Genomic DNA, 24982 nt, shown 5'->3' with positions numbered 1-24982 from the left:
TATATATATATATATATATATATCCTAATATTATGATGTTATGAATCAGGATTTACAATAATTGTAGATTGTTCTATCATATATATGCCCTTATTTAAATAAATGTTTTTTATATATTTAGTTTTTAGCAAAATTAGGATAAAAACAAAATTTTATTTAAAAAATAAATCTAAAACAATTCTGTTATTATTGTTTCAGACACTGACTTACTAAGCAGAAATTAAATAAAAATAAAAATAAATCAGTGCAGCTTCAGTCATATTGGTATTTTTGCATTCATAATAAATGAAACATCCCAGTAAATTGGTGAATATTTCTACTCACCAATCAGCCTTTTAGTAAACTATAAACACACTGAGCTGAATGCTGAAGTGGGTTCATGTTGAGCGGTTCGGCCTGTTTTGCTAGCTGGTAAATTTGCCTCCAGATGCTTCAATCTTTAATTTTTTTTTTTTTTTTTTATCTTAACCGGGTCAGTGATGCTCCAGCTCACCTGTTCTTCGCAGCCGCCGCTCTGTCTCTTTGTCTCCGGTTCTTAAACCAGTTTCCCACCTGTGTGGGTGTGAGTCCAGTAGCCTGTGCTAGCTCCCTCTTTTTACTGGGGTTCGGGTACGGATCCTGCAGGTACCACTCTCTCAACAAGTGCCGGGTTCTCTCCTTGAAGCAGTGGGTCTTCTGCTCTCCGTCCCAGATGGTTCTGGGCAGGGGGAACTTCTTCCGGACCCGGTATTTGTCCACGGGCCCCAGCGGGCGGCCCCGCAGCTTCTCAGCCTCCTGGTAGTGCGCTTCCAGCCACAGCGCCTGCAGCTTCGTGTGCGACTCTTTGGTGAACTTGTGGTTCTCCAGGATGTGGTAGAGTTCGCGGAAATTGCCGGTGTGGAAGGCGACCACGGCCCGGGCCCTCAGCACCGACTCGTTCTTGTTGAGGACCTCGCAGGCCGCCGGCGCGACGGGCAGCGACCAGAGGAAGCGGCCGAGGCGCTCGACGTCGCCGCTCTCCTCCAGAGTCTCGCAGACCCCGGCGACCTGCTGGGGGCTGAAATTCAGGATGGGCAGCTGAAACATGGAGGCTTCTCCTGGGTTTCCACTCTCCCCCTCCTCTCTCTCGCTCTCTCTCTCTCTCTCTCGCTCTCTTTTCCTCTCTCTCTCTTTTTTCTGCGTGTTTTCTCTGTGTGTGGCGGGGCTCTCCGGGGCACAAAAAAAGAGAGAGGAGGAGGAGGAAAAAAAAAACCCAAGGCAAATCCCAAAGTTAGCGGACCAACCCGTCTGAGCAGCCGAGGGAAGCGCCGCTGAGGAGGGACGATGCTGTGCGGGGCCTCGGCTACCGCATCCTCACTCCGCCGCGGTGAACTTGGCCGAAGATGCTGGAGCCTTTAAAGCCCGAGCGGCGGTGTATTTTTCAAGGTAGCCTGGGACTGAATGCAGGGAAGAATTAAAGCCGGAGCTGAGATGTATTTTTAAGGGAGGGGTGAGGAGGGGGGAGAGAAAAAGCTAGTCAAGCCCCCTCAGATGATTTCCTATTGGACTTGGCAGATTGGCTGCGCGGTTGCCATGGATGCACGTCAATCACTGTCAAGTCCGGCCAATCGGGCGGAAAGGAGAGCTCAGCGCCTCCCTTTTCAAACACAATATCAACATTTTGACCCTTTTTTTATTTCGGTGCGCGTCCTGAAACGTTTCGACGCTTCCTTCCTTCCTCCCTTCTTCCCTTCTGTCCTTCCTTCCCTGTATGCGCCTTCTTTATGTCGCACAAAGTGTGCGCAGCGGATATGCGAACAGACGCACAGCCGGTTTAACGTTAGAGCGCGTTAAGGCGGCTTTACGCAGCGAAATGACACAACTGCGCAGAAAACAAACGGCCCTGCTGCCCCCAAGATAAAAAAAAGATAATGTCAGAATGAAACAGACAATATCATATTTAGCCAGAGCCTGTGGCGATAAGGGTGATCACTGGGATTTATAACGCAGCCTTACGCATCATTACGCTCGGTGTTTAATTTGTATTCTTTACGCATCGGTTAAATTCCCTATTTCACAATAATCCCATTAATTTTATATTTTATTTTTGGTTTTTTAAATCTTCATCTCTCCAATATTTACATTTCGAGCTACATTTTTTATGATGTTAAATAAATAAGAAAACAGACTTCCTGTATGTAATTAATGTTTTCTTTATTTTCCTCCATCAGTGTCGACAGCGTTCAATTTGTGATGCGCAAAAAACACAACAGAGGAGGAATATGTGTGTGTCCGTGTGTGTGTGGGATTATGACGGCCCCGGCAGGCTCCTCGGGTTTTTTAGTGGGCTATCAGACACACTCCGTTTTGTGCGCAGGCTGATTTAGTAAATAAGAGGGCGGATAGATAGCGCAGATGGTTTGAAGTGTCGGGTCAGATTATTTCATGGCTGGATACAGTAGTAAAGTTCATTCTGACGGAAAAGCCTGATATTATTTTCACAGATACCCCCCTCCACTCACTAACTCTCTCTCTCTCTCTCTCTCTCTCCAGAGAGAGAGAGAGAGAGAGAGAGAGAGAGAGAGAGTGAGAGAGAGTGGACGCGTGCGCGCACTCACCGCACACTCCCTCTAATTTCACCCTTTCGGGATTTTCTTATTTATTTATTTTTTCATGATTCAGTTACGAAATGCAATAAATGCTGCTCATACCGGTTCATTCAACACCAAACATTAAAATCCCCCAAAATAACAACAAAATAAAACGAGCGCCCACACTTCACTGTGATAAGAAAGAGCTTATAATTAAGAAAATTAACTTTTCAGTTGTTTCCGCCCACATTTAATCAGCCGGGTGTAAATAAAGGATGGCATCCTCCATCAGACGAAGGGGGGATAAATTGTGAGGGCGACTGACAAGGTGCCGTCCTGAAATATTTAGCTGTCAGTAAATCTTTAATGTCTGCAGGCATCCGGTCCCAATCTGAATTCACCAGGACTGCAATGCTATAGAAGAAGCTTCTATTAAATATAAGCTAGGCTCTCTTAAACGCAGGGTCGCAAATAACAGTAGTACACAAAGCTTTATATACAGGACCAATTTAAAACATTTTTAAAAGAACAAAAGATGATCTGTGTACTTTTCTTTTCACCTCAAAGTGATTTTCTGCTTGTATAATCCAGCGTTCATCTAAATTTACGCGCTGAAAACCTTGCAAATCCGCCGTTTTTATTCATTTACTGCCCACATTAACCTTTCGCTTGCATTTACTATGTTTCATGCAACCTTCTATTTCTGTAAAGATTAATTTGCGGCTCAAGTGATGCAAGGCTGGCTGTGTGTGTGCGTCCAGGCCTGTGTCACTGTGTCAGCAGGAGATAGGCCTCCTGACACCAATATCTCCGCACATTCACTGCAACAACACAGTGCATCTCATTCAAAGACGACTATTTTTTTCCCTTTCTTGGCCGTTTACTCCATGAATCATAGAGCCATTGCTGCAGCCTTCAAACAACAGCACGACTTGTTTCTTGCGTTGGTTTTTATTATATCTTTTTTCTCTTTTTTTGGCGCATTGAACTGCTGATTATAGAAAGAAACACCAGAAAAATCAATCAAATCTGTGATAGAAGTTATTTCACTTCTACGCAGCAGCAGCAACTTTCATGATTTGCAGAAAGATCAAATATAAAACTTGACTGAAAGTGAAATAAGTGGTAAAGGCGAAAGCATATTGTTTCAAAAACAGAAATTTAGAGATACTGTAAAACTTTTTAAGCGTTTAAAATTGTTGTTTTAATCTGTTTTTGCATTAAAATCGTCTGTAAAGTTTAAGAAGAACCGCTAGCCTTCACATAAGAACAAATAGAGAAAATTAGAGCTGCTTTAAGTGAAATCTTGGCGCGTTAGAGAACAACGTCAATGCTCTAACGCAGATGTTTACCAAACAATTATCAATAAACAAACGACAAAACTAGAATAAAAATGTGGAATCAGTCTGTAGTTGTCATTTCTTACACAAATCCAATTCTGCTGAAGAACTAAGCGGAGTTTTTAACAAGACAATTATCAGCTGAAACAACAAAAAGGATTTTAAAACTCGTTCAAATTAAGAGTGTGGAGAAAAATGCTGGTCCAAACATAATATGCAGATCGTAAAAGGAAAGAAATGGAAGCAGTGGGGCAGACGATCCAAGCAAAAACCATAGAAAACTTAAAAAATGAATAAATCAAAGTAAAAAATTGATAAGATGGGAATAAATACAAAACATCATTCAAAGATAAACAGAAAGAAAAAAAAAAGATCCAGATGAAAACAGAGACGTATTGGAAGTAGCAGCAAAAAGTGTGTGCGCACTATATATGCGACAAAGGGGCGCTGAGTTAGAGGGGGCGCCAAAAATGGTGTGAAAATATTTCTAGTCAGCATTTTCTGCATTGAGTTTCTGCACGTGTAAATGATTTGATCTATAATGTGTCCGCATTCTTCACCTCAGAAGCTACAAAACGGGATTCAGTGATTAATCCAGGAGATGATGTTGGAGCCTTTGTGGAGCTGAGTGCATGAAGAACTGCAGCACATTTCTGCTGCGCAGCAAATCTGAAGCATAATCTGTGCAGGAAACACTCAGATAGTTTCATCCTAAAACAGGGTTTGCTGAAGATGGAAGCGTTTGTCTGAGTTGAGATGTATTTGGCAACCAAGTCAAGAGTTTTTTTTTTTTTACTGTCCCTCAGGAAATGAAGATCCAGTCAGGTATCAGTCCAACTGTGGATTCGTGGAAAGAGGAAATGATGGTGCATGGCTCCTGCACAGCGGATCCGTCTGCTGCAGGAGCCATGATGTTGGAACCTAATTGATGGAGGATATTGTTTTTATCATAGGAGTAAAATGGTTGGGAGTGAATCCAAAACATTCAAAGCTAAACAGAAAAAAACAAACAGAGGAAAACTGAGACGTACCGGAAGTGATAGCGGTGAAAAAATGGGCGTGTACTACATAGAGGCGCTGCTGGAAGGGGCGCCAAAAATGGTGTAAAAATTATTTCAAGCTGCAGCAAATGATTTTTGCGTCTTGGTTCCATCATTTAGTCTGAAAAAAGTTGAAAATGGTTAAATTTAACCTATTAAAGTTTATGTGCAGTTTTAGCTTATTTAAGCTAAAGATAACAGAGGAGGTGTTTAATGCATGGTAGAGCTGGGCAGTAAGTCAAGTAAGAGTAACAAAGTATTTGGTAAAAAGCATTGATCAAATTATCAATCATTTAATATTTAAAAATTACATAATTAGATGGACCAAAATATAAAGTTAAGTGGAAATGTTGGTATTTTAAAGACAAAAATTACAACAATTCATATGAGTAACAAAATCAGGCAAAATGATTTTTTTTCTTCAAATCAGTTTCTTTCATAAAAAAAAACTTATGAAACTTTAACAAAAACTCCAGGTGTATTTTTCTGTGTCTGGTGAATTTTGGTTAAAACATGTTTGTTTTTCATTCAGTGGGTAGAAAATCCAGACATTTTACTCAAGAGTAGAAATACTTCATAATAAAATTACTCTAGTAAAAATAAAAAGTACAAATACTCACAAAAGTTTTTTTTTTCAAAAGAGTTACTCAAGTAAATGTAATTGGGTAAATGTAATTTCCTGGCTACTTTTTACTTTTACTTGAGATATGGTGAAGTGCTTCTCAATCTTTGGGTACTCTGCCCACCTCCGCCGCTCGGTTTCTTTTTGCGATAGCAGCACATTTACTTTCTGTCATCATTAGCATGTAGCTGGGTCGCAGCTCGCCCAGGGCGGAGGGGGGGAAGGGAGGAAAAGGAGCGGGAACAGTTACGAACAGGCTAGAAATGACCCAGATTCCCTGGGATCACTGGAGCAGACGAGACGCTACAAGAGCCTGTCACCAACGGCCCTCCTGCTACCATCCCATGCAGACCTACCGCACCTTTCTCTACACCCATCTGCTGCCTTTCCTTCTGCTCCTCCTCACTTTATCTCATCTTAACACTGCGGCATTAACACACTCTGAGTTTACTCTTTCTGCAGAATAAAAGCAGGCAGGCGGTGAATTCAGACTCATAATGCTGCTGCTGCACATTTCCTGAGGCGAGCAGAAGATGCTGATGTTACAGGATGATTTCTCTCTGTACCGTTCAAACATACTGTCAGCTGCCTCAGCTCAGGATTAACTTTCCAATTAAGATATCACATCAGCAATGGTACCAATAACCCCAGAATGACCCGGACACATTTAAAAAAGTCTGACATGTTGCCACGTGGCTCCACAGCAACAGAAGAGTTAAGCCAAATCTCTGCCAGAGTTGTGTTTCAGACCCATTTGCCCCCGGGGCAGCACTAGCTCTCGACGCTACGTTTAATCTGTGGATTTGTGGTAACAGAGAAGACTTCTTATCCGCTGACCCATTGGCCCCTAGTGTACGTAATCCAGTGCCTTTCAGTCACACAGCACAGCTGACATGGAGAGAGGAGAGCCGAAACAGGCAGCAGCAGCGATCTGGGGGAAGAGGCCAAGCGGTGCGGGCGCGCGCACACACACACACACACACGCACACACACACACACACACACACACACACACACACACAAATCATAGTGCAAATATCTTAGTACATTCAAAATAACACAAAACTAACTTACAAGCAGAGTTGGGTAGTAACTAGTTACATTTACTTGAGTAACTTATTTGAAACAAGGGAGTATTTTTACTACGCCGTACGGCTTTTTTTTGTTTTACTATGAAGTATCTCTACTCTTACTTGAGTAAAATGTCTGGATTTTCTACCCAGTGAATGAAAAACAAACATGTTTTAACCAGAAATCCACCAGACACAGAAAAAGTGTCCAAGTTTCTTGGTCTGACTTTGTTATTTTTTGTTACTTATATAAATTGTCATTTTGGTTCTTAAAATACCAAAATTTCCAGGTAACTTTCTATTTTGGTCCATCTGATTCTGTAATTTTTAAATATTAAATGAGTGATCATTTGATCAGTTACTCAGTACTTGAATAGAGTTTTTATCAAATACTTTTTTACTTTTACTCAAGTAATTTCTTGGATGGCTACTTTTTATTATGACTGGAGTAAAAATATATTGAAGTAGCGCTACTTTTACTTGAGTACAATTTTTGGGTACTTTGTTCAAAAGCTACTGGTTATCAGTAGCTTTTTGAGCAAGACATAGGAGTGGAAAAAGTACAGAAAATGTCTGTTTATAAGGAAAAAAATCTGCCAGTTGAACTAGTACTATTTTTTTAAAATCAATATTAAGGAGTTATTTACTTAAAACAAGCTCTTATATCTTGCAAGAAAGTTATTTTCAAGTCAGTTTTGTCTAATTAAAGTGAAGTAAGATATTTGCACTACAAACTAGACCCACATTCTTGGTAAGATTTTGTGTTTTTGCAGTGCAGCCCTGCTTAGACACAACTTGGGCAGATGCCCAGGTCAGCATTGGTGTAGGGGGCGATATGTACAAGTGTCTGGATTTAAAAAATATCCAGTTTTTTCAAACTGGTTGAAACTGAAGTTAAATTTGTAGGCGTTGTTTTGTATCATAAACTTAACTGGAAGTCTCATTTATGTGAAACTATGTGAAAGTACTCAACTTCTAAATAAAGTAAAACTTGTTTAAGATCTGCAGTGAAAAAACACCAAATCAATGACTTTTGGTCTGGTTTGTAGTGCAAATACGTTTGTTCACTTTGAATAAGAAAAATCTAACAAGTAACTTTTCAGCAAGATATTGGAGGTTATTTTAAGTAAGAAATTCCTAAATATTGATGAAAATTGAACAGTTTAACTGGCAGATTATTTCCTGAACCATATGGGAAAAATAATCTTCCTGTGGAACAAGAACTTTTTCACAAATATTAAGGAATTATTGACTCTAAAGAAGCTCATACATCTTGCTGAAAAGTTACTTATAAGTTAGTTTTGTCTTATTTTAAAAATACTTGGTGAGATTTGGTGTTTTTGCAGTGCACTGACCAGCTCAGCTACTTTTATAACGATCAAAGCAAATGAAATCCGACTTCTGCTAAACTAATACGCTGCTGCATGGTTTAAATGGTTTAAACGCTGTGATGCTTGGAACAGCGGCTTATTCATGCTGAAGCGTTTGCAAAGCTCCTGTTAAAATAGGTATATTTTGGTTAGATCACACAAACACATTGGACCTGGGTCAAAGAGATTTTCTCTTTTGTAAATCTCTGCAGGGTTCCTACATATTACAAAAGGTCTTACCAACCATCTGTTGCCTGTAAACGTAACTTCACTGAAATTCTCCTTTTGTCATGCCGCTCAAAATTGAAACGCCGAATTGAGTGTGTGTGTGTGTGTGTGTTTTTTTTCTTTTCCAGAATCTCAAAGCTCCATCTTCACCGCCGGTTGAAAACACGACGGAGGGAGGCTCCGTTTGACTGCTGCAAACAAACAATACAGTAAGAAAGGGCCTTGAATCCTTGGCAGAGAGCCATTAGTAATACCTTGAAACCAACCCTTTTTTTTCCTTCAAAAAACACATTTGTAGAGCATGTTACAGAGCGCATGCAATTATTACATCCATTCCACTCTTGAATGCAGTCAATTTCTGGCCAGATAAAGGGCTAAATGAAACTAGGGGGAGTGCATGGTGCACAGTGCAGCACTTTATCCAGCCTGCATTTGTGAGTGTTTGTGTAAGAGCAACAGAAAGAGCAGAAATTACAAATGAACAGACGTATAACATCACCTATATAGAACTCAGACAACAAAGTGCCTGTGGGTATGAAGCAACGTTGTGTTTGTCAAAGCCAACATGGCAGGATGGTAATCAGGTAATCATCATATATATATATATATGGAAACAATGAAGAGCCCACTGCACTGAACCCCATTGAAAACCTCCTGGTTATTCCTCCAAATACTGATTTCTGAACTCTTTCTGAGTGAAAACATTAGTTTTATTCTTTCTAAATGAATATGAACTTTTTTTATTTGCATTATTTCAGCTCTGAAAGCATTGCATCTTTGTGGTTACTTTGACCATTTCTCATTTTCTGCAAATAAATACAAAATTTTTGTTTGGAATTTCAAAGACATGTTGTCAATAGTTCATAAAATAAAATAATGGTCATTTTACTCAAACATAAACCTATAAAAAGTGAAATCAGAGGAACTGATCATTTTAAGTGTTCTCTTAATTTTATTTTCAGAGCTTTATACATGTTTCTGTATCTTTTTTTATTGCAATTTAATGTCATTTGATATAATATTCTAATCTTAAGCATCGGAAAATCATCAAAATTACCATATATAAAAGCTTACAAACAGTAATCTGTGTGCAATTAATCTAAAATAAGTCCTGGAAGATTATAAGAGATCAGTTTATGAAAGTACACACCTGTGTTGTGCTGGTTTGCTTCCAGATTCTGGAAAATAAAGTCATGAAATACAGGCATTTTGAATAAATGTGAATATTATGGAAAAGTTGATTTATTGCAGTAACTCAATTCACTACACAAAATTATTGCATAGATTTTTAGGCATGTATTTCTGCAAATTAAGATGAAAACATGGCATTAAAAATCTAATATGAAATCATACCAATAAAAAGAAATGTAAACTTAATAAAAATCTATCAGTGTACGCATAATGTCATCAACTGTAAGCAGGAAATCATCATAAATAACTAAAATAAGTACATTGATGCTTGCAGACATCAGTCTGAGTGTAATTAAGGCACATGATGTGAACCGGTTTACTGAAATAATTGAACTTTTCAGTAATATTCTAACTTATTGAACGCGACTGTAAATATATAGGAATGAGTAACATGTGGATGGATTGCAGATTTTACATGACAAGACGGTGGGATGAATAAATGCATGCAGCCGCCCACACACCACTCTAAACACTGACACAATTTAGAACCGATCAGGACGCTGCCACGAAAATAAAATAATAATAAAACTGAACATCATCACAGCCACGAGAAATTTAGTCATTTATTCAACTCTATTCTGACACCTGCAAATGGTGAGGGTGTTTCTACTGTAGCACCAGCAAGAGAGGAGGCGCAGACACCAGGCGTTTAAGCAGGAAGGCTTTTGTGCACAAACACTGAACAGCAAAGCTTTTCTCTTCTTTTGTGGTGCCTCAGTTCCAGCCGTCTTTTTCCCCGCTTTGTATCCTGGTGGAGGACGCTAGGTAAAATAGAGTCAAATAAAAATAATCAAATAAATAAGCAGCGGTCCTTGTGATCAGATCTTCTTGACGACACTGAAAGGTGACAGAAGTCAAAACCCATCATGGTCAGAGCTCTTTCGCTGCCAGGCGGCCACAGGATATGTGAGCTGCGGCTGCAGGTCGCGACGCCACAGCCACGACCGCCTGAGCCTCACCTCCACTTCACATTGTCTAAGAGCCTCTTCGCCTCAAAGTCAACACACACACACACTCACACACACACACACAGCTTTCAATAAATGTCTTCTAGCAACACACTTTGCTCTTTTGTCTGCACTATCACAGCTTCTTCCAACAGTGACATTTACACATTTTTCTTTAGGACGTGTGCGCCTTAACGCGCCGTGCGTGAGGAAGAGGCCCTTTCTCCTTCCCACATGGCACCTTGGATTTATTTATTTATTTTCATGTATTGTGTTATTTATGTCTAACATCAGCAACATACATGCAGGAGGTGTGACAGACTTAAAAAAATCTATAAAAACATCTCAAGTGCCCATTATCTGAGAGAGAGAGAGACTCAGACTCACAGGGCACTGACTTCACCTTGAAGAAAGAATCAGTTTATAGTAAATGCTTCACTCCTGCATGTATGCCACAGTGATCCAAAGGACTTGAGTAAGCTGATTAGTTTCTATTAAATGTATAATTTAGTGTTGCAGTGAGGCTCATTTCAGAGACTCGCTCAGGTCTGCACAAAGACACTCAGCGCCTTTTGAAAACTGATATGCTTTTCTGAATAAAGTTGCAGGATGGAGCATGTTTGAATAACACTGGTTAAGATCAGGGCTGCAACTAACGATTATTTGACGATTAATCGAGTAATCGAATAAAAATATTTCATATTCTGCAGATTTTTCCTTTAACTACATTAGCCTTTTTATACTATATTAGAAAAATCATTCATTAATACAAATAAATAAATAATTCAATTCCTTTTTAAATAAGGAAGCAAACATTTTATTGCATAAATGCAACAACATATAGCTTTAGCAGAGGAGTTTGAGCTAAGATATTTCTTAATCTTAAATCCAAAATGTATATTTATTTTTGGATTAATTTCTGCTCTGAATATGTATTTTGTTTTCAGAAAAAATAACATAACTCCAGTTAACGATTAATCGATTACTGAATTAGTTGATTGCAGTTAATCGTTTCAACCCTTCATGCTTGACATGTGCAGGCATGCAGCTCGATTGCAAAATCTGCAAAAAAACAAGCCTGCTGAAGTAAAAAACATGTAAAATATCCTTTATGATGAGGAAAAATGTTTACAACTCATGTCCCCTGAACTGCAAAACGTCGCTATGCAACAACACGGCATTTGTTTAGTAAATTTTAACCAGATGAAGCTAAAATTATGCCACTTGAGAAGTTTTGGCTAAAACATTTTTTAATCTTAAAGGCAAAATGAAGAGTTATTTTTGGCTTAATTTCTACTCTCACTATGTTATTTTTCAGAAAAAGGACTCTTTCTGAGAATACTCCAGTAAACAATTAATCAATTACTAAATTAGTTGAATATGATTAATCGTTTCAGCCACAAGCATGTAGCTTGATTGCAAAATCTGCCAAAAACAAGCCCGTTTAAGTAAAATCAGGTGAAATATCCTTTATGATGTGTTTAAAAGGAGCACCAACACTAACGTGGGAGTTGATATTCGCTGTGAAGGGCAGGATCTGGGCATGTAGCCTGCATTTTCTGTACTCCTAATGTCTGTCATCTGTGCTTTATTGATGGCTTATGTCAAATGCCATGCTGACAGAGCTCATTAGGATGAAGGGAATTGTCTAGGTAGAGGCAGGAGAAGGCAGAGCTGATCTCTGTGTGCGTAATGCTCACCACTGTACCTAGAGGGTGATGCCTCTGACAGCAGGGAGCTGAGAGGGCTTTGTGTGAGCCGGGGTGAGGGAGAAATGTGCATGTGTGTTGATGTCATTGCTCGAGTTAACGGGTGTCACCGAGCAGGTCCCCGCTTGATGTAGGGACTCCAAACACAACTGACAGGCTGACAGTCATATCTCTTTCGCCACTCGCACATGCTCAAATATTTATCCACACATGGCCCCTCTCGGCGGCCTCAGCAGGCTTGTGCTGCAAGGACAAGGCCCTGCGGAGCCTTCAGAGACCTTGAGAAGATTGAGTCAAATGGTTTCCTTCCAACTTCCTGTTCTTCTGCAGCCTGCACATTGCTTTCCAATGCAATTCCACTCAGTTCTAATCTCTCTTCTCTGCTCTGTCTGGACTTTCTATCATTTAATTTTTTTAATAAGTTTTTTTCTTCGGAATGTTTTTTAGTTTGATTTCCTGTTTTTCTTTAGATCTTCTTTCTCTTCTCTCTCTGTCTGAGATACAGGAGAGGAGGTGCACACAGGCATGATTGACAGCAGTAAGACCCTCCTCCTGTCTCTGATTGGTTAAGCACTGCGCACTCGGGGAAGGCAGAGGAGCTCGACTTTTCTCAGATTTCATGTCTCAATTCAAATTCAAATATACTTTATTAATCCCAAGGGGAAATTAGCTGTTATACTCGTATTATACTGACACGGAAGTTTTAATAAATATGAAAAAAATATAAAAGTTACAAACAGTATAACATGCAGTAGGTAATTTCATTAACATTTCATACAGGTCGTGTTATATATTTATCGAAGTGGATTTTTCCGGTAGAATTTCAGCCGAGTCAATCAGTGAACAGAGGAGAAGTTGTGACGTAATGATGTTGATTTTCTGCGTTGTTTTAGAGTTGTAGTCTATTTGTATTTTTAGCAGCGGACGAAGTCAACAAAGCCGTTCAGATCTCGTTAGCTCCGCTTCCAAATATTGAATTAACATTAACAGCCATGTTGTTCGGCACTTCTCTCTTTTCTCAGTGGAGAACGGTTGTTTACAGCGAAGGCAACTTCCGCTTAGCTTAGCATCAATCCGGCGCATCGCATACGTAACGGCTAAACGTTAACGATTGGGTAAACAGAGCTACTCCGATCACGCAGAACAAAATATGACATCCAAACGCACAAATAAGTCATTCTGTATGCAGCCGAGGCGTCCCTTTCGCTTTTTATATGTTAGAAAAACATTTTACACATCATCATTCAGTGATTATCCTCTGATAGCTAGCAGGCTGGGGCTCTGATACTACTCTAAACAGCTGAATCCATATTCGCTTTGGCCAACGGCATCGCTGATGAGCTCAGACTGTTATGTGACATCTTAATATACTGATTAAAAATGCATGTTTGGAGGGTGAGCAGAGGGGTGCTCCCGGTGCTCCTGCCAGGGAAGATTAAATCAGTCTACTTAACAGGCATGCTGGGGATTGGGGTCAGTGTAAATGAGAAAGCTGGAAGAAAACAACACGGCGAAATTATGATATCTGAGTAAAGAATGCATGATCAAAAACAAATCTGTGCTGAATTAGAGAGACAGTTTCAGCTGAGTAACACAAAAAACAACAAATCAGTCTGATCCAGAGGTTGGAGTCAGTCATGAATGGGAGATAAGTGCATCGAAAACCCATGAAGAATTGGACCCAAGGCCGTCAGCATCCAGTTTGATCAACATGCTGCCAAATAGTTTGGCAGAGCAGAATCCATCAGCAGCAGGGAGGCTGATTAGGTGAAAGTCATAAAAACCGGTGGGTGAATTGAGATCTGGAAGGCAGCATGGTGGCGTTCCAAAGAGACGCAGCTGTTAGTCCAATCATCCCAGAACCAACGTCCGCACAGGAACCGAGCTGAGCTAATTAATGATGCTGCTTTGTTTGTGCCAGACACATACACTCACACACACACCTTCACATCCACAGGTTTAGGAAAACAAACAGAGCAGGGAGGGGAAAACATCCCAAAATGTCTTCCTTTTAACCTCAAACCCAAACAAACAAAACAAATGAGATCTAATTACTGTTTCAGTGAAATAACCTTCAATTAATCTTAAAATATAACATATTTTGGCTCAATAGGTCAGATATTTTATTAATTTATTTATAATTTAGATGCTTGAAGCTTTATGGAAGACCAATATTTGTTTATTTTTGTTTGTCTCAATTGCAGAGCATCTACAGATTAAACTTTCAAAGTATAAACGCTTCAGCAGGGTTTCCGTCAGTGTATCCTGAGCCTGGTGGGCCACCAGGTTTTACTTGTGCCCCCACCAGGCTTAGCATTGTTAATTTATTAGGTTTTTTTTAATGATTTTTTTTATGAATCTTCCAGTTTTCCAAAAATGCATTACTATTGGATTATATTTTTAAGTTTCCTGTCAACTTTAAACATTTTTAAACTCAAAAACACGGTGGGTGGCTGGATGAATGCCGTAGCGAGCGCCGGGCTTAGGAAGTTTTCTGGGGGAAACTTGACTTCAGGTTATGATAACTTTGTGCATTTAAGAGGAGCTCTGATTTTGTTTACAATTAGAACTACAAAAGTTTACAAACCCTTCTTTAAAGTGTCAGGTACAGAAAAAACCCTTTGCTTTCCTCCTTTATTTAGACACAAATTTTGTGCCATTCAACAGAAAAACAAACTGATTTCTTCAGGGGAAGCATGAAACATAAAATCTGCAGTAAGTGTGCATGACCTTGAACTGCTGCTTTGCTGATCCACCTTTGATTCAGAAACAATCTGTCGGCTTGGGATTTTCATGTGTTTGATATTTTCAGTCCACTCAACCTTCCAAAAGTTATCCACATCTGTCAATGTTCAGTACATCTCTACTCCACAGCCCTCTCCACATGATTTCACTCATTTTCTGTCACATTTATCTCCAGACTCCTAAACCTTAATTTCTCATGAAGAAACCATTTTTTAAAATTATTGCTGACAAAACAAATCATGTTCTGCTTTGTAAGTAGAAACCTGAAGGTTTTTGGTCAACCTACTTGATCTTTAGGACTGCACATGATTTCATTCTTCCTAACAAAAATCCCATTTTCACTGATGCTGTCATACCTGTCATCCTTTTTGTTGATTTTCTGTTGTTTTTATTGGAATTACAGCAATGAAATTAAATTTTGGTTACATCAGATCATCATTTATTGTCCCACATGACAGGAGAATAAGAACAAAATGTGCAAAAGGAAATAAATTATTTGAAATCTTACAGTATATAGAAATGAGTAGCTCGTTATCAGCTGGTTTATTATTAGTTGGCCTACAAAAATATTTCTCATTGCCAAAGTAGTGAAGAGAGAAAAGATTGGTAAAAGCAGAGACCTTCACATACAACAAAAAAAAGAAAACCTCACAGTTGCAAAATATATGCTTTTGGCAGTGATTACAGTTTTCTAAATTTCTGGATGTACCAGTGAGACTCAACTGGAGACGAAAGTGGAAATAACATAATTTCACCTGAAACCAGATAATATTTCTGACAAAGTAATCAAGAGAATAATCAGAAAAGTTATCCAAGAGCTAATAGAGATCCAGAAATGATGCACTGCAAAATCCACATTTTACCAAGTATTTTTGGACCAGTTTTTAGTGCAAATATCACAGCACACTTGAAATGAGACAAAACTAACTTACAAGTAACTTTTCAGACAAGACATAGGAGCTTATTTTAAGTAAATTATTCTTTAATATCAATGAAAAAGTGCTAGTTTCATTGGCAGATTATTTTACCTCTAACATGGGAAAAATGTCTTGTTATAAAGGAAATAATCTACCAATATTGACAAAAAAAATTGCATTACTGTTACATACTGCATCTTTAAGAGCATCCTGGACTGTGTGTTGGAAGTCAACTCTCAACTAAATCTCATTAACCTTAAAAACTTAATATAAATGCAGAGACACTAAGATGATCAGTTTCTCTGATTTCACTCTTTATAGGTTTATGTTTGAGTAAAATGAACATTGTTCTTTTATTCTATGAATTACTGACAGCATGTCTCTGAAATTCAAAGCAAGCATTTTGTATTTATGGTCAAAATAATGAAAAAGACACAGTGCTTTCAGAGCTCAAATAATGGAAAGAAAACAAGTTCATATTCATTTAGAAACAACAATACGAATGTTTTAACTCAGGAAGAGTTCAGGAATCAATATTTGATTAAATAACCAGGAGGTTTTCACTGGACTGGGCTCTTAGTTTTTTCCAGAGCTGCAGGCACACGCATACTTTTTTTTTTTTTTTTTACAGATTTGCTGAATCTGTCTCCAACTAGGTTATGAGACAGATAATCTGTGAAAACATTTTACTCCTTTGTCTTCTCCCAGTGCTAACAAGAAACAACCAATCAGAGCCAGGAGGTGGGTCTTAGTGCTGTCAATCATGCGCTGTGTGGCAGTTGCTTTCTGCTGTGCTGCAGCTTGCAGACTCTGTCAGGAATGCTAATGCTAGGTAGCATAGCCACCAATGGTGACGGATAAACGGTTTTCCTGTAACAGTAAGCTGTTTCTCCACTATAAGCACATTGAGCAGTGAGTACATGAGGATGATTGACAGTGCTAAGACCCTCCTCCTGGCTATGATTGGTTGTTTCTGATAGAGCAGGTGCATTTCTTCTGATATTAATAGTAGCTCAAGGTGGAGGAGATTGCTCTTTTTATTTTAGCAAATATTTAAAAAACATATTTTGTAAATAAAAATCACTGATCCTTTAAAGGGTTTTATTGAAAAAAAAAACTGGACTTTTGCAAAAAGCTCAGTGTAATCAGATAATATTAGAATTCCTGACTCACTTTCAGATGCACAGTCCTGAAATGATGAGAATTATCTTGAGCGAAAAAGGAACATCTCAGCAGCTTTTGCATGCAGTGTTTTTCTTCTTTTTGTACGTTGGTGGGTTGCTGACAGTTTGTAGCGGCGTTTCAATTGCTTTCAGAAACACTGACCGTCACGACCTTGTGCTAAATAATACAGCTTTACAGAGAGCAAGGGAATTTTCCTGCGAGCACAGGTGTGCTCCGATAGTCTCATAAGCCCGCGGGCAGCACAAAGAAAGAAAGAAAGATGCTTCCTTGGTGAAAAGGAACGGGGGAGGCACAAAAGTGCAGGCGAGGATCAACAATGGCTCCTTCCTCGGGGAGGATTCGGTTTTGGCCTTCAGGCGCAGCTTCAAATGAACGCGACTCCCGACGAGGAAATCAAAAATCCCGATGACCCTGAATCCCTCCGCCCTTCTGCAGGCTCTGAATGGAAAATGTGATATTTGAAAACCACGAAACACGTTTTCAGACGAGCAGAGAAACAAAAAGTGAGCCGGTGAGGCCTCCCATGCATTGTCAGCACCAGCAGCGACACTCACTTCTCTTTATGCATCCAAATCTGTGAGTACAAAAGCGCTGTAAACATATGAAATAATAGCGATAATAATAATAAAAAGAAACCGAAGGATGGGACTGGGACTCGGTATCTGCGCTTACATTGACCATTTAATTGCACAATTTCACATTTAATTTGCTTAATGGAAACAACAGTTTCAGAAAAATTCTCGTTTTTTATTGAAAAGTTTTGGCACCAGTATGAGGTGGATAATTTCGTTGTATTCAAAGCTGGTTTATTTCATGAAACTGGAATGGAAATACTTTTTCTGCACGATCATCAACCGGATGTTACCACTTGTGAAAACCACGAAGAAGAAGAAGAAGAAGAAGAAGAAGAAGAAGAAGAAGAAGAAGAAGAAGAAGAAGAAGACCGGAAGTTGTAGAAGGTTCAAGCGCTGCATGTTTTTAATGACCAATTGCATAAATAAACTTATTCACCTGTGATTTTAATTACTTTTCTTATTTAATAAAAACATAGCTATTGCAAAAATTTGGTTTTTTCCCCCTACAAATTAAAGAAATATTGACAAAGTTTTGGCTGTTAAATTGAATGTGAAGCTTGTGCATTCAGTTGTTCTTGGATGAAGGATTTCTTCCTGCATCCACACCCTCTACTGAAGCATCAATCAATCAATCAATCAATCAATCAATCAATCAATTCACCAAAATTCATCATTAATTCACAAACACGAGGGAAAGGGGAGCAGAAAGACTAAATGAATCTTGTATAAATCTCAATATCAACAAAATAAACTGTCATGGCTGCAAACATTAAATAAACAATAATAATATATTATTCTCATTATTTACTCATCAGAATATAAGATGTAATCATTTGTTTCTTCTAAAGTGTTTTGAACAGATTTATAGTCCAGCATTTTTCAGCTCTTTGTCCAAATTATTCCATAATTTTACTCCATAGTTTTGTTTTAAAGTAATATTCACAGCTTTCCTTTTTAAATAATACGTTCTTCTGTTGTTTCCATTACTTGAGCTAAACACTGCAAAAAACATAAAATGTTACTAAGTATTTTTGATTCACTTTCTAGTGCAAATATCTTAGAACACTAGAAATAAGACAAAACTAAACTCATATCTTTTTGGGCAAGATATTATTATGTTATTCATTAAAAAGTTCTCATTCAACTGGCAGATTATTTCACTTATGACAACATTTTCCCATGTTATGCGTGAAATAATCTGCCAATGAGCTTTTTAAATCAGTTTTAAGGAATTATTGACTTACAAAAAAAGCTCCTACATCTTGATAAAAAATTATGTACAAGTTAGTTTTGTCTTATTTCAAGTGTAGTAAGATATTTGCACAAGAAACTGGACCAAAAATATTTGGTAAGGTTTTGAATTTTTGCAGTGTAGTTCTAAAACATTATATACTTTTATGTAGTTTTTGTTTTATGTATTTCAAAGTGAGATTTCCAAATAAGTTTATGATCCAAAACAAAATCCTAAAAAATTAACTTCCAACCTCAATAAAATTTGAAAATAAGAGAGAGAAAAGTATGTTTTTTAAATCTGGTCGCTGTGCCTTTCACCCCTTGACCCGATGCCGACCTGGGCATCTGCCCAATTTGTGTAAAAAAGTCTGATGAAGTGTAATCCGTGCAGCTTCTTAATCCGGTTCACTGCAGGGGTCATCCTGACAGGCAGTGATGGGTTGACAGGGTAAGTGGCCAGACTGCTGAGTCAGTCAGTCAGGAGTTAGACGGGGCACTTACACTGCAAAAAACAACTAAATATTACCAAGTATTTCTGAACTAGTAGTGCAGATATGTTACTACACTTGAAATAAGACAAAACTAACTTACAAGTAACTTTTCACCAATAAATATGAGTTTCTTTTAAGTCAATAATTCTTTAATATTAATGAAAAAGTTTTAATTCCATTAATAGATTATTTCACTGATAAAATGGGAAAAATGTCTTGTTACAAATGAAATAATCTGCTAGTGTAACTACCACTTTTTCATCAATATTAAGGGATTATTTACGTAAAATAAGCTTTTATTTGTTGCCTAAAACTTACTTTTAATAATAAGATATTTGCACCAGAAAATGCTTGGTGCGTTTTTGCGTTTTTGCAGTGTAAGTCAAAAATCCCCTAATATTAAAAACAGTTTTGGTTTTTAATATTAGTTTTGGTTCAACATGCAGATTTTTCACTTATTTTAAGTGAAATGATGCCAGTAGAACAGATACTTTTAAGACAAGCTCATGTTTCTTACTGAAAAGTTACTTGTAAGTTAATTCTGTCTTATTTCAAGTGTAGTAAGATATTTACACTAGAAAATGTGTCAAACTCAAGGCCTGTGGGCCAAATGTGGCCCGCCGCAGCTTTTCAGGTGGCCCTCTGCAAAAATTCTGCAAAACTCACTCAAAGTTCACACAAAATTCACACAAAATCAACAGATACCCACATTTGTTTTTCTGATTTTTACTGAAATTTTTTCTCAAAATTGGCTGAAAGCTTTGGGTTTAAATGATAGCTGCTTCAGCCTTGATGATACAGCAATTTAAAAAAAGTCACATTTAACAAAAATATCACAAAAATTACTTACAAATATTTCTAAATTGGAGCCTTGAAATCTGTGATTTTGATTGCTAAAAAAACAGAAACGATGGACTGATCAGTGTGAAAAGATCAATATGATTTAATTTCAAGAAACACTTACTGAATGATGAAACCAACAGTTATTTATTGATATTTTAACAGTTGAATTGGTTGTAACAACATTCTGGCACAACCGGCTCTTCAAAAATATGAATGTTTTTGAAATGAAAATGATCCCGTAGAATCTTAACTCAACTACTTGGTGTAATTTTGTGTTTTTGCAGCGAACTGGCCGAGGACCGGAGCCGCAGGAAGTGTTTTCTCAGGAAACTTCAACGAATCCATCAGGAATAAAACACCAAATCTCCACACTTTGCATTGAGATAATGAAGATTTTCGCTTTCAAACGTCTAAGGCTGAAAAACATGGAGTCTCAAAGGGCAGCGATGCAATACGACCTGCTGCAGGCGCAGAAAAATCCTGCCTGTCCTTGTGTGTCACTTACCAGCCACGGGAAAAGATTTTTTTCCATAATTTTGCTGATAGCGCAAAGTGTCTCCATGAGGCTAATGCTTTATGTCAGATTCTATACAAACTGGCATATTAGAAGAAGTGGACCCACCTTTACTTCCCCCTTAAAAAGGCTTCTCCTCCTGCCTGCAACACTTAGCAGCAGTGAGGTTTTTAAAGCATCAGCGCAGTTGAAAAGCTGATGACTGAGTTCTGAGTAGAAATCCTCCAGCGTTTCTCACTGTTTTTGTCTATTTTCCCTCCTCATTTTATTATCAACACTTCAACAACGAGGAGGTGAATTCATGAGAAGAGCGATGGAGGGAGGGTTACACGCAGAATAAAAAAAAACAGACAAGGAGTGCCAGGCTGGAAAACTGGCATGCTGCAGTTGTATGTCAGTCACCTAGCAACAAGTTCTCCCTCCCTCCACCAAATCACTTACCCCCGCTTTCCCCGTCTCCCGCTGAGCTCTCTAATTCAACAAATCTGCTCCAAATGTATGGCTGCGCCTCCAACAAAACGCATTCTGGGCTGTGGGCCTCCGCTGAACGCGGCACTCAGCTGCCCATTGACCAGAGGGGCCTTTCTCTGCACACACTAAAGAGCGGAGGACAAAGACCCTGAAAGCAGGGGCAGCTCCACAGAGAAAACATTTGCTTGTAATTGTGTTTGACTGCATAATGAAAATGATGTTCTTTTTTAATTTGGGCTTGTTAAGGCCACACTATTTTCCTCTGGTCACCTGACTATTGTAAAGAAGCAGCCCCTCACTTGGCCTGCGGGCCGACCAGGGGGGAAAATATTGAAAATGCTCCAAAGACCTCCCCTCTCTTTACTTTAACCCTCTTGTGTTTGAAGTGTTCTCTGGTAAAAAACATAAATATGTGGACTCTGTTCATTACAGGATGGGATGGAGGATAGAGTCCCCCCTCCTTTTTTTTATTTTGCAGAGAAAGATAATGACGAGACACACACACACACACACACGCTGAGCTGGAGCTGTGAGAAGGTTAGCATTCCTGCTCCTTCTTCAGTGAAGCAGACCATTAGTGGACCCAAAACAGAGCTTCAATGGCCACATTCACATCCAGCGATTATTTTGCACTTTTTAGCCCCCAATTTCCTGTTTCATCGGCGTGTTTATCCACATTCACGTCTCGCTCGGCAAAGGTCGCAGCCTTCAGTTGAATGTTTAATCCTACAAGGCTGCACTGTGACACATTTTAAGAAAGAAACTGGGTTATATTTGGTTTTCCTTCATGTCGCTCTCCTTTAATATTCCAATCCTGTAACATCTGATTCATGTCAGAAACTGATGCACCTCTGAACTGCCACTGGTTTCCATTAATCCGCCTATGGACGCCTATTCAGTGGTTTAATTGGTTTAAGTTGGGCTCCCGTTTTAAGAGCCGTCCCCTGAAAACCCTCCGACAAAGCACAAGTCGTCTGAGAGGTCGCAGGTAAGAAGTAAAAGCTCCGACCGACTTGGACTGACGTTTAGGTTTTTGTGTGTCCAGGAGGCCTGAATGCCAGGGTTGACCCCGATGGTTAACCGGAGCCTTTGAAACAAACCAGAAGCACCTTTTCTCTTCTTCTCTTTTCTTTCACATGAAAAGATCTGTTTATGTTGTTAAACTTTACAGCAGAACTGAGAGGAACCAGGTATGAACAACCAGGTGGTGATCAGCTCTCCTGATCATCAACAAAGTCAAAGATGAGTTTTAACCAGATTAGATTCAGTATTTTGGGTCTTTTCTTCAATTGTTGTTCTTTTTAAAATGGGAATCAGGTGTTAAGTATTTACCAAGTCAGTAAAATCTCATCTTTATCATCTGTGCACAAACAGAATTCATTAACGTTTGTATCAAGTGTCCATAAATATGTTTGTTTTTAAACAGAAATGTAATTTTCTTGTACATCCTGCAGTAATTCAGATATATTATTGATATTTATATTGATATTTATGTGAATATTCTGTAACTTACACGTCTGTAAAATTATGTTTTTGGCAGTTAAAGATGAATCTGAGTGAACAAACTTGATTGTGGAGTTCCTCAAGGCTCCATTCTCGGGTCATTTTTATTCAACTGATGAAGGATAATTAAAGCTTCTTGTATAGTCAATTTTAAAATGTTGAACTTGGGAATCAAGTGTTAAATATTTACCAAGCCAGTAAAATATGAACTTTATCATCTGTGCTCAGACAGAATTAATTAATTTTTGTTCATAAACGTGTCTGTTTTCAAACAGGAATGCAGTTTTCTTTGTACATCCTGCAGTAATTCAGTAATTCAGATCTCACATTAGTCTGAATTAATCTTGATGCAAATATTTTGTAACTTACGCAGCAGTGAAGCGATATTTTTTAGTCAGTTTAATATGAATCTGAGTGAATAAACTTAATTTGTGGAGTTCCTCAGGGCTCCGTTCTCGGGTCACTTTTACTCAGTTTAGTAGGATTATAAAATCTTCTTGTATTCAATCACATCCAATAAAAAAGAATATTATTGAATCTATCACCAGGTGAAATACATTATTTAGATTAATTACACACAAACTCATGTTTTAAAGTCTTTATTTATGTTAAGTACGATAATTTTCCCCTTATAGTTAATAAAAATATCACATCTGAGAATAAAATCTTAAATCAAAACAACAAAAATCACAGTTTTAATAATGAAAATTATGTTAAATACCTGTTTAAATGTTATTTATAAAAGGTACTTCTAATTTGCCTCATTGGAACACAAATTTAACTTCCTAAATTCACCTTTTGCTCCAATTTCTTATTTCACTTAAGACGTTTTTTTGAACACATTTTCTTTAATGTTGTCTTGTCTTTCCCATTTTGAGAAGCCAAAATGTATATACTTTAAATATTCATTAAAGTAAAAAATAATGTGTAACTTTTTTTTCCAGAAGGAAGATGCTGCTGCAAAAAGATTTATTTAAGGTTTTTTAACATCACCAGACTGAAGACAAACATGCAATGGGCTGAAATTTAATTCACAAACTCCTGATGAGAAAATATGAAAACATTTACAAAATGCTAAAATCTTAAGCAAGTTTTGCAGTTTAGGGTTTTAATATGTTACATGTGGTTTTGGTTTTATTAGCAGTTAATCACATAAACAAATCAGAGGAGCTTCTGTTTGGAGCAGAAGGTTCAGTTGTAAGCATAAAATACTGAGAAGACAAATGAATGTTTAATTCGATTCATATATTCAGTTCAATTTAATTTATAAAGCCCTGATTCACAATGAAAGCCGTGTCAAGGTAATTTTACAAGAGAAAACAAAAAAACATTTAAATTTCCAAACAGAAACGTGAAGTAAATTAAGTCTAATTCTATAGACAGGAAGCAGATTATAAAAACAGCAAAGTTAATTTTAAAACACAACTGGGCAGTTTAGGTTTTAAAATAATTTTAAGCATAATTCTGGATTCATTTGCATTTAATCTGCACCGAGTGTTTTATAAGATTTATCAGGAGATGCAAAATGGATTCTATTGAAATCAATAAAGTTATTCACTTAAACGCTACTTTTTTTTTGTTTGTTTTTACAATCAATATTAAGGAATTATTGACTTACAACAAGCTCCCACGTCTCGCTGAAAAGTTACTTGTAAGTTAGTTTTGCCTTCTTTTAAGTGTACTGAGATATTTCCACTACAAGCTACAAAAATACTGGATGAGATTTTGTGTTTTTGTAGTGTATCGTCTTAGTTTGGTGTAAAACATTGGGTGGTGTCAGACTGGAGGGTCTGGGCGTCGCCCTTCCCTTCAGTGATTAACAACTTCCAACTCCTCATCCATGAGGCTCCAAATCTGCCAACAAGTGAGGACGACTGCATGTCCGTCCACGTTTTTAATTTGTATTTTATTCTGAGGAACAGTTGGGTACTTTCATCATAAGACCAGGGTGTCCAAAGTGCGGCTCGGGGGCCATTTGTGGCTCTTGGACTGATTTAGTGCAGCCAAGTACAACCAAGTTTGAACAAAAAGTAAAATCAAGAGACTTCTACTGAAAAGCCAACTTTGCTGCACCCAAATCAGCTTTAATTCTTTATTCAACTCAGCTAAACACAGCAAACGTTTAGAAAGAAAATGACCCAAATCCTGTTCTTATTACTGAAAGTAAATTTATTCAATGGAGCTCAAAAGAAACAGAAAATTGAATGTTTTTGTTTCAATACAGCAAACATGCCAAATTATAGTAGTAGTAAATTTCTGCCAAGAAATTCTCTAGAAAAACCTTGGAAATTTCTGAATTTCAAACATACGGAAGAGGATTAGGACCACCTGAAAAAAAACCAATGAATTCTGAATTCTAAATGAAATTCTGAGAAATTCCCAAGAATTTTTTCTGAATTTCTGAAAAAAATCCTCAGAATTTTTTCTCAAGTTTTTGTC

General features: G+C 38.0%; 1 protein-coding gene and 2 long non-coding RNA genes across 3 annotated transcripts in view; 1 reads left to right on the top strand and 2 right to left on the bottom strand.

The window, feature by feature from the left end:
• six6a (SIX homeobox 6a) overlaps positions 1–1331 on the bottom strand; it is a 2501-nt gene extending 1170 nt beyond the window's left edge. Inside the window, exon 1 of the mRNA XM_007576197.2 lies at positions 494–1331. Coding sequence (XP_007576259.1) covers positions 494–1065 — 572 coding nt within the window. The 5' untranslated portion in view covers positions 1066–1331. The remainder of the gene's footprint in view (positions 1–493) is intronic.
• A 2188-nt stretch (positions 1332–3519) lies between these two features.
• On the bottom strand, positions 3520–5238 carry LOC107833518 (uncharacterized). The gene is made up of 2 exons (XR_001659264.1): positions 4921–5238; positions 3520–4810 (listed from the first exon to the last, which is right to left on the bottom strand). It is a non-coding gene; the product is annotated as an uncharacterized LOC107833518 (long non-coding RNA).
• LOC107833516 (uncharacterized) lies at positions 5181–24795 on the top strand. The gene is made up of 3 exons (XR_001659262.1): positions 5181–5192; positions 10072–10077; positions 24552–24795. It is a non-coding gene; the product is annotated as an uncharacterized LOC107833516 (long non-coding RNA).
• The last annotated feature ends 187 nt before the right edge of the window (positions 24796–24982 follow it).

This window comes from Poecilia formosa, unplaced genomic scaffold, assembly GCF_000485575.1.
Source record: "Poecilia formosa unplaced genomic scaffold, Poecilia_formosa-5.1.2 Scaffold400, whole genome shotgun sequence".
Classification (NCBI taxonomy): Eukaryota; Metazoa; Chordata; class Actinopteri; order Cyprinodontiformes; family Poeciliidae; genus Poecilia; species Poecilia formosa.
Note: the sequence above shows the minus strand (reverse complement) of the source record. Positions and strands in the feature narration are given on the sequence as shown.